Genomic DNA, 16944 nt, shown 5'->3' with positions numbered 1-16944 from the left:
TGTATCAGCTATCAGACAGTCTCTTTGTAATCTATGTAGCCTCAATTGACATATGTCGAGGACACACATACGTTCAAATAGCTAGTCCGATAGCTAACTCTGTAACCAATAGTGAATAGTCAATAAATGATAGATAAAATCACTACTTCGCGATAGTCTGAACTGAAAATATATATATATTCAGAAAATATACAATTCTCTCTTGTGTGATTCATAATTATTATTCTTCTTTGAGTTGGTCTATTTTTCTATATACAACCCAATTATGAATAAAAAATTCCGAGGGAGTTTGTTCCTCGGGAGTTTTTTTCCATTGAATTTGAATAGGAAAAATTAGAAAAGCGAAAAACTCCCGGGGAATTTTTATTCATAATTGGGCTGATATTTTCTCCGTAATTGTATGTTAAAGGCTTTCTGACATATGTCAAAGGCAATATGTATTGTCATTCAACCTTTTCTATGATGACCAACCAAAGCCAACACAAGAGCTGTCATTATTAGTAGTCAAATGATTCACTCCAAAGGTCAGAAGATCTACTGATTTTCTGTTGCCAATATCGAACAAATCTATTTTAACAATTTTCCCAATTTATTGTCATATTTACAATCTCCCATAAGTTCTCAATAGGATTGAGATTAGGAGAATTGAGCGGGCCAATTAAGAACTTGAATCTGCAGCCATCCTTTGCAAACTGTAGATTTATGCTGAGAATGGTTGTCCTGTTGGAACCTCCATTGAAACGGAAAAATTTTTAAATAAGCCTGGAAATCACTGATCGATTGATTGAATATTTATTGCTCAACTCATGGCGTGTTACACCAGCTCACCAATCATTAATAATTTTAAGTTTTAATTGATTTGAATACGTGTTTCTTGTCATTCTAAATTTTTCACAACAATTTTATTTTTATGCACTATAACAATTTAATTTTTATGGACCACGTGTTCTGTCAATTTGTTTTATGATATATTATTTTGTTTGTGAAAAGTACAGCTAACTTGCATTCTAAAATTACAGCAGCGAAGTAAAATTTTTGCATAGGGTGCTATTGTTTTGTCCGTTTTATTATTTATCAAATGTTAAATGAAAAACAAGTACGAGAGCTATATTCGACTGTGCCGAATCTTATATACCCTTCACCAAATTATACTTCAAAATAAAAATTTTAAATATTTTTAGGTAAACAAAATTTAATTTTTTTCCAGTTGTTTTTTCATTTTTTGAAAATTTGTTTTTTTCTAATTATTTTATTTTTTTTAAATTTTATAATTTTTTTTAAAAAAATATTTTGACCCATTGTATGTTCAACTTACTATGGTCTATATGAATGTCTTAGTAATCCAGATATAGGTCAAAAATCGAGGTTGCCCTGGTTTTTTCCTCATATCTCAGCCATTTGTAGACCGATTTTGCTTTAAATAGGGAACTTCTCGAAAGCATGTCTGACAGAAGTATTGAAGATTTGGATCCCGAAGATATCTGGGGTCTTCAGAAAATTGATTTCAACAGACAGACAGACGGACAGGCTTAATCGACTCCGCTATCTATAAGGATCCAGAATATATATACTTTATAGGGTCGGAAAATTATATTGTGGAAATTACAAACGGAATGACAAACTTATATATTCCTTCTCACGAAGGTGAATGGTATAATAACGACATTAGTTATTAACATTAATAGCCATATTGCCCTATCGGCAATAACATGTGAAATTTTGTTCCCATGAAATATCCATTTCCCTCGAAGGGAAAATTGCTATCGTGATATTCCCATGAACTTTTCATTCACAATAGTTAATGTTGTTCGTAACAGCTGTTTATTGTTTACAAAATTCCATCTAAAAATTTCACAACAAGGGGAATTTTTTCATGTGAACAAAGTTGATGAACGAAAAAAGGAAAAGGGAATATATTTCATGTGGAATATTGATTCGCGATAGGGGTGAATATCTGTAAAAAAAAAGGTTGCTTTCATGAAAAACATATCTGTTTTAGTTATGACCGATACTGGATTATATCAATCATTATATTGGTAAAAATTCACAATCAATCTGTTTTATCTGTGCAGAAAAAATACTTTTACAAGAAAACTTATTACAAAGAAATTGCCGAAATTTTCTGAAAAGTTATTCCTGGGAACTTCCGCCACATTTTTGCACTATTAGGCCCCTTAATCGTAAGGAAACTAACAGACGAACCATTTAATAAATTGTTTGATTGCATGATTCATTACGATTTACGAATATAGGTTTTCTAGATACCTAATAACTTATTTTATACATTCAAAAAGAAACCCAAAAATTAGCTTGAGATTTATTTTAAACCATTTCAATATTTGGTGTTCTGAACGATTAATTATGTTGAGCAATGTATTTTGTTAATGTAAATCTACCTTTTTTTCTTTGCTTGTGATCAGAAGATACAGACATAATTTCAGAATACGTTTATGGTTTCTTCCATTACTGTTGGATGATCGGTCAAGGAGTCACAGCCATTGTTGTAGATTATTTGGGCTCTTTTAGCCGCATTTTTAATTCTTCTAGCTTGAACCTCAGACGATAAGTTCAGAAGTTGTAAAATTGACAAAAATTAAGCGATTTCCCTTTGTATTGATAGAAAATTAAAACCTGTGGTTAGTCATATCTCTATGATAAGTTTTCATTGTTAATATTAGTATTTAATCTTTGAAAGCATTGATTTTCCATAAACAACAAATTTTTCAGAATCACAGATTTATTATTTTTAGAAAATCTTTTCTAGATTTTTCTACATTGTTTCACGGTTTGTTCTCAATTTATGTAAAGGAAATGTTTCAAAGTTTATTTAGTTTAATTTCAAGCATTTGTCACTAAAAAGGGGTTAAATTTTCAATCATTCTGATTGCTGCTTTTTTTATCAAAAACGAAGAATTCATGCATTGCATTGGTATCAGGAAGACTATTTAAATGAAGAAGTAGAGAATTCTTCAGTGATTTGAATTGAAGTTCCGTAAATGATCAGTGCGACTAAATATCGAATTTGCTCTATATTAAATGGTGCGATCATTAGATTAATTCAACACGAATCATATTGTTACGTTTTAACCTTTTCAAAACGTTGGTTTATTTCCTTTAAATAAACCGCACTCTAGATTGTTCTTTAACTGTCAAAGCTCGTATATTCGAAGCCTAGAGCTTTCGAATACACACGCCATCTCTGGTGAACTTTCTACAATGTTCTTTAACTGTCAAAACTAGAATATTCGAATTCGAATATACGAGTCGCAGCAAACATTCAGCGTTGCTATACTTACGATCAATGATCAACTCAAAGCTTTTATTTAATGTTAATAATGCCCACAGATATGTTACAGTTTGAGAGGCAAACTGCTTTCAAATAGCATTATGTAACTTTAAATCAGCCGTTAAAATTGTTATATTCGTTTATCTTCTAAAAATAATTGTGTAACTTCAAAATGTTTTGTATTAAGAAACGAGTTATCTTATTTCATGGAATATGTCTCAAAGATAAATCTTTAAAACTGACAACTCAAATATTTGGTCAAAAACTTGCCAAAACAAACTTTGAAGTTCCAGTACCACTACTTTTGCATTTTGAAACTGATATCTGAAATTCTAATACATAATATTAGATACCCTCTAAACTCTATTGAATTCAGCTGAGAATGCAATTATTGCATACATATTCGAATGCATAAAATTCATATTTCCCGATAACTTTTAATAAAAACAAAGCAAACAATATTTAGAAGAATCTATGACTCAAAACTTGATGAATAAAGTAATTGAAATTCCGCAAGTTAAACAGTTAAATAGTTAATATGACCGGCAATTGAAATTTTCTTAGAACTTTTCAATATTCCGTGCCTACTTTTTAATTTCATTAAATAGTTTTCCAAAAAACCATAAAAAATATTTGTAAGCCAGTGTTGTTAACACACAATTTTTACAGCCAGTTATCTCTTATAGCCTTTAAGCAAACAGCTGCATATCAAGCAAACAAAAACAAAAATTTCAAAACGTTTTTTATTAGCAACAAACATAGTCCGATTGAACGATTAAGGTTGGAACAAAACCAAAACAACAAATACAATTGTGTTAATGAATTTGTAACACGTTTAACACAATTTTTATTTCAGTTTTTTTTTCTCATCGTCTTAAATGTTATAGTAATTTTACGATTTGTTTATGGCTGTTTAAGTCATATGTGTTTTTTTTATAACTTTTTATTAAAATGAGATACGTTCTGAGTATTTAAAAAATAATGTAGTTGTTTTCAGAAATTTTAAGCTTTTATGATTTCTCATTAAATCTTATTTTTATATAAAATAATAATAAAAAATACCAAAAACAATAAAACGAAACAAACCTTAAGAAATTAACTTAATGAAATGCAATTTTTTTTAAATATTTGTTATTCCTTATAAAATGATTTTTAAAAATTGCTGATAAAATTCATATTGAGTATTAATTCATGAGTCATTGTAGTTTTCTTTGTAATTATTGTAGGGATTTTCCTGTTTTAAATTTCTTTAGAAATTTAATATTAATGATTAATGTTATCAATATAATTAATAGTATGTAAAATATTTAATAGTTTCTCCATTAAACATCTGTTTAATAACATTATTATTAACATGTGTGTATAATTTTATTTGTATTTTTATTTATTTAAATACATTTCATTTATTTTATTCATTTATGACTTGCAATATCGTGATTGTATAATAAAAACTAACAGATTAATTAAAAGTTGTATGCAGTATTAGGCTGTTTACGAGTGAGAAATTAGTACAAACCAGAGATTAAAAGGAATTAATGTATTATTTGCAACTAATTGATAAATTAGGAAAAAAAAATATTGGTCAGGGTTGACTAAGATACATGATTCTAGACATATAAATAATTAATATTAAATATTTTAAGTAGACTTTGGAAATATTCCTATTCTGTTTTGCACTTTGTAGGCAATATTTTCTAGAGAAAATGTTTCACACTTCTACAAACATTTTCTATAAAATATGTTTCACACTTTGTTGGCAACATATAAAATGTTTCACACTTTGTTCGCAACATTTTCTATAGAAAATGTTTCACACTTTGTTCGCAACATTTTCTATAGAAAATGTTTCACACTTTGTTCGCAACATTTTCTATAGAAAATGTTTCACACTTTGTTCGCAACATTTTCTATAGAAAATGTTTCACACTTTGTTCGCAACATTTTCTATAGAAAATGTTTCACACTTTGTTCGCAACATTTTCTATAAAAAATGTTTCACACTTAGTTCGCAACATTTTCTATAGAAAATGTTTCACACTTTGTTCGCAACATTTTCTATAGAAAATGTTTCACACTTTGTTCGCAACATTTTCTATAGAAAATGTTTCACACTTTGTTCGCAACATTTTCTATAGAAAATGTTTCACACTTTGTTCGCAACATTTTCTATAGAAAATGTTTCACACTTTGTTCGCAACATTTTCTATAGAAAATGTTTCACACTTTGTTCGCAACATTTTCTATAGAAAATGTTTCACACTTTGTTCGCAACATTTTCTATAGAAAATGTTTCACACTTTGTTCGCAACATTTTCTATAGACAATGTTTCACACTTTGTTCGCAACATTTTCTTGAGAAAATGTTTTACACTTTGTTGGCAAAATTTTCTATAGAAAATGTGTCACACTTTGTTGGCAAAATTTTCTATAGAAAATGTGTCACACTTTGTTGTCAAAATTTTCTATAGAAAATGTGTCACACTTTGTTGGCAACATTTTCTATAGAAAATGTTTCACACTTTGTTGGCAACATTTTCTATAGAAAATGTTTCACACTTTGTTGGCAACATTTTCTATAGAAAATGTTTCACACTTTGTTCGCAACATTTTCTATAGAAAATGTTTCACACTTTGTTCGCAACATTTTCTATAGAAAATGTTTCACACTTTGTTCGCAACATTTTCTATAGAAAATGTTTCACACTTTGTTCGCAACATTTTCTATAGAAAATATTTCACACTTTGTTCGCAACATTTTCTATAGAAAATGTTTCACACTTTGTTCGCAACATTTTCTATAGAAAATATTTCACACTTTGTTCGCAACATTTTCTATAGAAAATATTTCACACTTTGTTCGCAACATTTTCTATAGAAAATATTTCACACTTTGTTCGCAACATTTTCTATAGAAAATGTTTCACACTTTGTTCGCAACATTTTCTATAGAAAATGTTTCACACTTTGTTCGCAACATTTTCTATAGAAAATGTTTCACACTTTGTTCGCAACATTTTCTATAGAAAATGTTTCACACTTTGTTCGCAACATTTTCTATAGAAAATGTTTCACACTTTGTTCGCAACATTTTCTATAGAAAATGTTTCACATTTGTTCGCAACATTTTCTATAGAAAATGTTTCACACTTTGTTTGCAACATTTTCTATAGAAAATGTTTCACACTTTGTTTGCAAAAGTGTGAAACATTTCACACTTTGTTGGCAACATTTTCTTGAGAAAATGTTTCACACACGGCAAATAATAATTGTAAGATCCTATTATATATTTAATTTCACTTATATTTAATTCACTTTTAAAATCACTCTACCAAATTGTTTTAATAACAAAACCGCACAGCCACAAATTAAAGTAAAAGAAACCAGAAAAAAAAATATCAATAAGAAACTATTTGAACTGAACGAACAACTTTTTCTCATTATTACAGCTTTTTTCTTGTTGCAGAATTTATTACGTAAAGTAAACATCTTCATCATCAATATTCTTACTCATCTTTTCAACATCAACCTAAACAATTTTTGAATTATTGCCGTTCAAAATTAGAAATCGAAAACATCAATACAAACTCATATACTCACATCGTACATAGAATATGACAAGAGTTAAAAGATGGAATACACTGGCAGTGCTGGTGCACATACACCTATTGGTGGCATTAATAGATGTTGCAACAGCCTTCGATATAAGCAGAATTACACCAATAGCAGATAGAAATATACGAACCGGAAATAAAATGCTGTACGAAAAGGAAATCAATGAAAGTGCAACAGAACTTAGAGCTGTAGATGAAGCTGCTGCTGAAATTGAGCAGAATATGGAGGCAGAGGGGCAAACAGATGTTTTGGATGTAAATGAGATACCAGTGCGCTATGATGAGACACAATTATGGCGTATCTATAATATATCAGATAATATGCGTCGTCAAATGATGCCAGTTGCTGATATATTAGAATATAAATATGGTAAGTAATGAGAAAATGGCAATATTTTGCATACTTATGAGCATGACTTCATAAATATTTGTTAAGTAGCTGAAGATTAGAATTGAAATTGATTTTTTTTTGTTGATTTTAGGTGGTACTGTTTGGAAAGAAAATTCCAAATTCTTAGATGTCTCTATTGCTAAGGATAATTTAAAAGCAGCTAGAGGTTTTCTGCAAGAACATAATCTTATGCCAGAGATTTTGAATGGAAATGTACAAGAATTGATTGATATGGAACAAATGATGGGTGTTAATTTGACACAAAGTGAAGTGGGTCAGAGAACAAGTAAGTTTTTTTTTCTTTATCTATTCTTTTTATAAAAAGGAAACATATTTTGAGTATTAACCTTAATTCGTGAGTTAAACAGACTTTGAGGGTATTATAAGAAAATTAAGAATCAATGTGGAGCAACATCAGAAAGACAGAAAATGTTTTGTAGTTTGTTCGCAACATTTTCAATAAAAAAGTTTAAAACGTTTAACACATTGTTCGCAACCATTCCTATACAGAATGTTTCACACTTTGCTTGCAACATTTTCTATAGAAAATGTTTCACACTTTGTTTGCAACGTTTTCACACTTTGTTTGCAACATTTTCTATAGAAAATGTTTCACACTTTGTTCGCAACGTTTCCTTTAGAAAATGTTTCACACTTTGTTCGCAACATTATCTATAGAAAATGTTTCACACTTTGTTTGCAACATTTTCTATAGAAAATGTTTCACAATTTGTTTGCAACATTTTCTATAGAAAATGTTTCACAATTTGTTTGCAACATTTTCTATAGAAAATGTTTCACAATTTGTTTGCAACATTTTCTATAGAAAATGTTTCACAATTTGTTTGCAACATTTTCTATAGAAAGTGTTTCACACTATGGTCGCAACATTTGCTTTAGAAAATGTTTAACACTTTGTCCGCAACATTATCTATAGAAAATGTTTCACACTTTGTTCTCAACATTTTCTATAGAAAATGTTTCACACTTTGTTCGCAACATTTTCTATAGAAAATGTTTCACACTTTGTTCGCAACATTTTCTATAGAAAATGTTTCACACTTTGTTCGCAACATTTTCTATAGAAAATGTTTCACACTTTGTTCGCAACATTTTCTATAGAAAAAGTTTCACACTTTGTTTGCAACATTTTCTATAGAAAAAGTTTCACACTTTGTTTGCAACATTTTCTATAGAAAAAGTTTCACACTTTGTTTGCAACATTTTCTATAGAAAATGTTTCAGACTTTGTTCGCAACGTTTCCTTTAGAAAATGTTTCACACTTTGTCGGCAACGTTTCCTTTAGAAAATGTTTCACACTTTGTCGGCAACATTATCTATAGAAAATGTTTTGCACATTGTTTGCAATATTTTCTCTAGAAAATGTTTCACACTTTGTTCGCAACATTATCTATAGAAAATGTTTCACACATTGTTTGCAATATTTTCTCTAGAAAATGAAACATCGGCAACGTTTCCTTTAGAAAATGTTTCACACTTTGTCGGCAACATTATCTATAGAAAATGTTTTGCACATTGTTTGCAATATTTTCTCTAGAAAATGTTTCACACTTTGTTCGCAACATTTTCTCTAGAAAATGTTTCACACTTTGTTCGCAACATTTTCTATAGAAAATGTTTCACACTTTGTTCGCAACATTTTCTATAGAAAATGTTTCACACTTTGTTCGCAACATTTTCTATAGAAAGTGTTTCACACTATGGTCGCAACATTTGCTTTAGAAAATGTTTAACACTTTGTTCGCAACATTATCTATAGAAAATGTTTCGCACATTGTTTGCAACATTTTCTCTAGAAAAGGTTTCACACTGTGTTCGCCACATTTTCTCTAGAAAATTATTAACATTGTGTTCGTAACATTTTCTGCAAAAAATGTTTTAAACTTTGTTCGCAACATTTTCTATAGACAATGTTTCACACTTTATTCGCAACATTTTCTATGTTTCATTTCACTCTTTGCAACATGTTTCTTTTACAGAATTACTTAAATCTTTATTATACAATTCCCCATTTTATATTCTTATCATTTATTTATATTTTTTCCAGAAAAAGCCGCTCGCAGTGGCATCCACTGGAAGGATTATCATGACTTAGAGGTCATATACAGTTTTATGCGTGAAATTCGTGGCAAATTTCCCAACATCTGTCGCCTGTATACAATCGGCAAAACGGCTGAAGGCAGAGATTTGAAAGTTTTAAGGTGAGTGGAAAAAAACACAATTAAAAAACCTTGTATTGTAAGTTTGACAAACTTTTGTAAAATGTTAGCTACATGAACATGATAAAATGATAAAGAAACTTTGCAACACAATTTTTTAATTAGTTAATTATGATGCTTAATTATAACTGTCATAGTTTTTAACTTGTTGAAAAGATCAACAATAAAATATTTAATTTAATTTGCAACATGCAAAGTTAGTTGTTGTACATATACAAAAAAAAAACTATAAAAGCAAATAAAAAAACAATTTTTATAAATTGTATTTTGCATGTTGATATAAAATATTGATACAAAAATTAAATGTTTATTTCAAATTGAATGATACAAAAGGGAGGAGTGAAAAAGTACTTAATAATTTTTAAGTACTCAAAGTTAGATATCTACAAAAAACTACGAGAGAGAGATCAATTATTTCATGATTATTTGGAAATTTATAATTTAATACAAAATTATAAATTGCTTTTATAAATTGCCTTTTTGTCACGTCGATAATGTTTTTGGCAAGTTACTACAGTTGCCATTTTTATAATAGAGTTAATTTTTAAATGTATATTTAAAAATCAACCACAAAATATAATTAGCAACAATTCACGGAAATTTAATAGATGGTCCTTCGGACTGTATAAATCTAAAGTTTTTATGAAATGTTTAACTTATGTAATAATGTTGATAAAAGATTTCTTATCTGTAAATCCTTAAAAAATGTGCTACTTTGGGGGATGAACTTAACTATAAGGCCTCTACTATTGATTCTTAATATATGTATGGTCCTTCGGAAAAAAGAATAAGAAGAATAGGATTCATATTTATTGGACAGAAACTATTAGCATTGTACGATGTTTAGATATATTAAGAATGTTTTAAGGACTGAGCTCAAAAAAATTCTTAACAAACGTTTTTCATTAAAGCTTTTAACCCAAATGTTATTTGATTATTTTTTTTTTTGATCAAGTTACCTTTGCAAAGCATGTCAGTTATTATGTTTAATGTCAATTATATTCATTTGTTGTTAATCTGATTAAAATGAGTCACCAGAAAAAAGTGCGTACTAAAATTATTAAATATTTTCAACAAAACCCAACTTGGTCCTACAAAAAGTTGGCCAAACAATCAAAGGTCTGCCGTCTAACTGTTTCCAATGTTATTAAACAGTACCGGCGGAACTTCTCCGTCGATAAAAAAAAACTTGGTTCAGATAGAAGGAATGGAATGGATGTTTCTAAAGCCAAAAAAATAGAAAGCATTTTCGAAAGAGCTCCCAACACATCCTGTAGGATAGCAGCACGGTTACAGTGCTTGGATTATTTGGTATGAAAAGTTAAAGCCAATGCAGGTTTAAAAACATACAAAGCTCAAAAAGTTCCTGACAGGAACGCTGCTAAAAATTAAGAGCACGAAAATAAACGTAGCACGAAAATTGAAGTCAATTTTTATAAAAAAAATATTCCTGCTGCATAATGGTTCCGGTCAAAATTTTTACGCTGTTGATTCTCGAGGGATGAAAAGTTTAGGACCCAAAATTTCCCAAAAAGTTCTTTGTATGGCAAGCAATATGCAGTTACGGCAAAAAAAAAACCAAACATTTGTTACAAAGTGCTCTTTAAATACCGGAATTTACATCAAGGAATGTTTACAAAAAAGGATGCTTCCATTCATAATCCTTCTTATTTTTGGCCTGATTTGGCATCCTGTCACTATGGTAAGCAAGGTCTTGAGTGGTAAAAGAACAATAATTTGGTATTTGTACCAAGAGAGGCAAATCCTCCAAACTGCCTGGAACTAAGGCCAGTGGAGAGATATTGGGATATTGTTAAAAGAGAATTGAACAGCACAAAAAAGGTGTACAAAAGTGTGGTAGATTTTAAACGGAGATGGACAAAAAAAACCATAAAGGAAGAGCTTCCAAAAAGGTTCAAAATTTCATCACTAGTGATTAGATCTATAAAAATATTTTTTTTTTTTTGTAAATTGAAATAATAATTTCAATCAAATAAAAATAAAATCAAAATTGTAATTTTAGTGGTTTCATTTTTATTAGCATTTTTGTATGTTAAGAATTTTTTGATCTCAGTCTTTGCTAGCAAATGCGTATGTATGATTCTACTATTCTTGTTGGTCCTTCGAATCTATAAATTTAAAAATGAAATGATGAAAACATTTAAAATTGCCGAAATAAAGTCAAAGTAAAATTAATCCCCAAACCATAGAATCAGTTATTAAAAAAGTAATGGTTATGGTCCTTCGAATATAAGCCGCCATAACTATTTAAAAATACTTTTATTAATTCTAATATAACAAATAAAGACATAATGTTGAAAAAAAGTTAAAAACCCATAACTTAATGATTAAATTAAAATCAAGTATTCTGTGTACCCACAGAAATAAGATTGATTGATACAGTCTCTGTGATTAAAACAAATGTTGTAAGTTCATTGCGAACGAGTTGCTGTACAACTAAGAATGTTTCATTTATTTAATTTTTTGGCATTTGAACGTGTTTTAAGAAGATAAATACAAATCGTTGCACTTTTAGTTACATACAGGCATTTGAAAATTTTAGAAAACTTTTTGCTTTAGTATCTTAATATAAACACTGTTGCCAAAACAAAACTGAGTAATTTTGAAAAGGATTGGGATTAAATAAAAACAATTTCTATCTGAAATGTTGCAAACAATGTGTAGTAATTCAGAACAATTGTGGCAAAAGGTTGATCCTTATATGTTTATGTTAGTTCCGTGATCTGTCACAAAGATTCTAAAAAGAGTCAATTGCACCCCTTCTAGGACAATGCTACAGGTCCATTTCATATAATGTGGTACAACTAGAACCGGACCACCGGTGTCAGATACCTTTCCCCTAGGGTTTGTTTTTAAATACTGAAGTAAAAGTTGGAATACTACCGTATTCTAAATTTACTTTTGATGATTGATTAATATTCCGCGATTGGCCTTAATATTGTTATTCAAATTCCTCTTGGACTATGTACTGTACAAAAACGTTTTCTTCATCTAGATCTGCTTTTGAATATCAAAAGGTAGCTTAACCACAACAATTTTGTATAGATAGGACTGTATGTAACACCAGAAAAGGAACCAACAAAAATAATTGTGGGTTACACCATTTTTGCGCTGATGGCCTCATATATTCTATAATATGATTTCAGTGTCGTCAAACATTATCTTTGAGCACATTCAGAGTCTGTGTCTTTTTCTTGACATCAAAAACAAACATAAAGTAAGAAGTCTGGATCCATAAAATTGTGAGATCTCGGTAACAACTGCAGATCGCTAAAACAACACATTAAGTGAACGGAAAGGCATCCATCAAAATGTTAATTTTCTTATATTGCTACAAACAATTACTATATTAAAATGATTGCTATCAATTTGTTAATCACTGTATGAACATAATTTTTCATGCGGCCACCACTATTTCCTAACTAATCCCACAATGAATGGAAGGAAGTTCCATGGCACTTATTATCTCAAAAGTCTCGTACCAAGCAATTACATTTCATTTCTTTCAACAATTTAAACCCATAATTTGGAAATGGTGCTTAATGCATCTTGTTTCTCAGAGTTTTATTGCAAACACACACACACAAAAATCAAATGTTTTGTAATTTTTCAACAAATAATTTGTATGACTTAAGGAGAAAGTTTGTCTGTACATTCATTGGTTGTTAATTGTATTGTTGTATCAACACCTAATTTGTGGCATCAATTATTTAGATGGCTATAAATTAATGGAAATTTGTTTTTGTACGTATTTAACTTTTATTGTAATCGTTGTATAGCAAATTCCCAATTAAGGGTAATTAACAATTATAGTAGACATACTACATACTATACTAGCTCATATCCAATAAAACTAAAATAAAACAGAAACTAAAATAAACTTGGAATTATTCATTGTAGCAGATAATTACATGGGTTGGGTTAAGGTCAATAATCTAATAAAAAAAATCTCAAATTATTACGTTTGAATAAACTTGAACTTGTTGAAGAAGTTTTTTTCAGTTATAATTTTAATTATTTAAATAGATTTTGTGTTAAAGAAATTATGGAAAAATGAAATGTTAGAGAAAAAAAAATTGTAAAATAAAATTTTGAAAATATTGTTCACATATTAGTCCTGTAGGTATAAACTACCACCAAAAAGATGGGGGTATATTAATTTGTCATTATGTTTGTAACATATCGAAATATTGGTCGTAGAACCAAAAATTATATATGTATATCCAGGGTTCTCATAAAAGCCCCATACAAATGTCCCCCAGAATTATGTATATTATGGATCATTATTCCAATATCAGTCCGTCTGCCTGTTGAACGCAAGATAATGCCTAGGACTTTTTGGGATGCAATTAAACTCAGAAAAGTTTGGTATTGAAAATGAGCAACATCGGTCAAGTAGAACCGGAGTTATGGACCAAAATATGAGTCAACGTCAAAAACAGTTGATATTTTTCAAAAATGTTTCGCTATTTTATTTAAATATTTTGCACGGTAAACAAAATTAAAATTTTTTTTCCAGTTGTTTTTTTCGAAATTTTTTTTTTAATTTTTTTTAATATAAATTTTTTAAATAATTTTAAAAAAAGAATTTTTTTAGTTTTTAAAATTTAAAAAAATTTAAATTTTTTTTTTAAATTTTAGTTTTTAAAATATTTAGTGAAAAAAAAAATTTGGATTTTGACCCATTGTAGGCCCAACTTACTATGGTCTTATATACATACGTCTTTGAAATATCTATCATTAGATATCCATATTGTCTATATTAATAGGTAAAATATCGAGGTTGTCTTGGTTTTTTTCCTTATATCTTAGCCATTTGTGGACCGATTTTCACGATTTAAATGTATGAATCATGTATGAATGTTATTTGGGTGTATCGCAAAGTTGATTTCAACAGACAGACGAACATGGCTATATCGATTCCGCTATCTATAACGATCCAGAATATATATACTTTATGGGGTCGCAAATGAAAAATGAGGAAACTACAAACGGAATGACAAACTTATATAATACCATATACCTTGCCACTCATGGCGAAGGGTATCTAAATTTCTTCCCGGAATATGGCTCTATGACACATAAATGCTTATGAAATATCGGTATCCCCACAGTTCAGCAAAAATAAATCACAAAACGATATATTGTTGGGATCGGTCCATATTTGACCATGGATGCAAAAATTAAACTTCTGGATTTTGTGAATATTAGTTTCACTTCTAAAAATCATTTCTGAATATCGTAATCAGTTTGAAATTCGACATCAATAATTCATATGTACACAAATATCTCCGTACCTAATTTTATGAAGATCGGGCCTTAATTGAGATCGAAATATTCTTAACATACATAAATGTTAATAAAAATGAAACCACTAAACTTACAGTTTTGTTTTTTTTATTATTTGATTGAAATTATTTTACAATTTACAAAAAAAAATATTTTTATAGTTCTAATCACTAGTGATGAATTTTTGGAACCTTTCCCGGAAATACTTCCATAAAGATTCGAACCCATCCACCTCCGTTTTATGGCTACCACACTTTTGGACACCTTTTTTGTGCTCTTCAATTCTCTTTTAACAAGAGCCCAATATCTATCCACTGGCCTTAGCTCCAGGCAGTTTGGAGGATTGGCATCTCCTGGTACAAATGACACTTATTGTTCTTGTACCGTTCAAGACGTTGCTTACCATAGTGACAGGATGCTAAAGCAGTCCAAAAATAAGTGGACACATTGACAAGTCTTATAAATGGAAGCATCCTCTTTTGTAAACATTCCTTGATGTAAATTTCGGTATTTATAGAGTTCTTTGTAACAAATGTTTGGATTCTTTTGCCGCAACTGCATATTGCTTGCCATACCAAAAACTTTAAGGGAACATTTTCTGCTTTTGGATCCTAAACTTTTCTACAACATTCCCTCGAGCATCAGCAATATAAAAATATTGACCCGGAAGCTGCGAAAAATTTCCCAGAACATACGTTTCGTCATCCATTATGCAGCAGGTATTATATTTTTTTTATAAAATTTGACTTCAATTTCCGTGCTCTGTCTTTGTCTAAATTTGGCTAAATTTTTAGCAGAGTTCCTGTTAGGACCTATTTGAGCCTTGCATTGGCGTTAACTTTTCGTACCAAATAGTCCGAGTACTGAGCTAACCGGACTGCTGTCCTATCGGATGTGTTGGGAGCTATTTTGAAAATGCTTTCTATTTATTGGCTTTAGAAACATCATGTGGACCTGAACCAGGTTTTCTATTAACGCACAAGATCTCCCGATACTGTTTAATGGCATTGGAATCAGTGAGCTTTGATTGTTTGGCCAACTTTTTGTAGGACAAAGTTGGGTTTTGTTGAACATATTTAATAATTTTAGTAATTTTTTTCTCGTCGCTCATTTTAATCAGATTAAGAACAAATGAAAATAATTGACATTAAACATAATAACTGACATGATTTACAAAGGTAACTTGATAGAAAAAAATTCAAATAATACTTGGGTTTAAAGTTTTAATGAAAAACTTGTTTTAAGAAGTTTTCGATCTCAATCCTCAGCTCTTATACAAGGACCACTTCTGAAAAACACATTAGCTAAAATTTCTTATAAATATCAAAGCAAAATTTTACACAGATCAAAAAGAATACTACAGGATTTTGTGACGATCAGTCCATAATTGGCCATAGCTTCCACATAAGATCCACTTCCGAAAATAACTTTATAACGATCGGGCCATAGGGACGAACTTGGGGATGAAAATGAAATGGTCCGTCCGATGTTTCAAATACGAAGAGTCCAGAAAACTGACATTTGCCACAATTATTGTTAATAGCTATCTTATGTATCCAAAACTAGGATGAATAAATAGTTAACAAGTTTTTGACCATAGTGAGTTCGTGATGAGTATATAAGATTCGTTACTGCCGAATATAACAACACTCTTATTTTTATACCCTTCACCTTCGTGAGAAGGGTATATATAAGTTTGTCATTCCGTTTGTAATTTCCATAATATAATTTTCCGACCCTATAAAGTATATATTCTGGATCCTGATAGATAGCGGAGTCGATTAAGCCATGTCCGTCTGTCCGTCTGTCTGTCTGTTGAAATCAATTTTCTGAAGACCCCAGATATCTTCGGGACCTTTCGAGAAGTTTCCTATTTAAAATCAGAAAAATCGGTCCACAAATGGCTGAGATATGAGGAAAAAACCAGGACAACCTCGACATATATCTGGATTACTAAGTCATTAATATAGACGATATGGATATCTAATGATAGATATTTCAAAGACCTTTGTAACGACGTATATAAGACCCTAGTAAGTTGGACCTACAATGGTCCATTGGTGGTTTATTAATTTTTTTTTTTGGTAAAAAAAATAATAAACAAA

The 16944-nt window shown here is 29.7% G+C and overlaps 2 protein-coding genes across 3 annotated transcripts in view; one reads left to right on the top strand and one right to left on the bottom strand.

The window, feature by feature from the left end:
• LOC135958899 (centrosomal protein of 162 kDa) overlaps positions 1–16944 on the bottom strand; it is a 121399-nt gene that overhangs the window by 97695 nt on the left and 6760 nt on the right. The window lies entirely within an intron of this gene.
• Positions 1–16944, top strand: part of LOC135958900 (carboxypeptidase B) — a 375293-nt gene that overhangs the window by 356685 nt on the left and 1664 nt on the right. Inside the window, exons 2-4 of one of the 2 annotated variants that reach the window (XM_065509845.1) lie at positions 6846–7267; positions 7380–7574; positions 9358–9511. In XM_065509845.1, coding sequence (XP_065365917.1) covers positions 6898–7267; positions 7380–7574; positions 9358–9511 — 719 coding nt within the window. In that variant the 5' untranslated portion in view covers positions 6846–6897. Of the gene's footprint in view, positions 1–6749; positions 7268–7379; positions 7575–9357; positions 9512–16944 lie in introns of both variants that reach the window. The other variant, XM_065509844.1, reaches the window with a different exon arrangement.

The sequence above is a fragment of the Calliphora vicina genome, chromosome 4 (genome assembly GCF_958450345.1).
Source record: "Calliphora vicina chromosome 4, idCalVici1.1, whole genome shotgun sequence".
Classification (NCBI taxonomy): Eukaryota; Metazoa; Arthropoda; class Insecta; order Diptera; family Calliphoridae; genus Calliphora; species Calliphora vicina.
The sequence above is the reverse complement of the archived record's forward strand: the minus strand, read 5'-3'. Positions and strand labels throughout refer to the sequence as shown.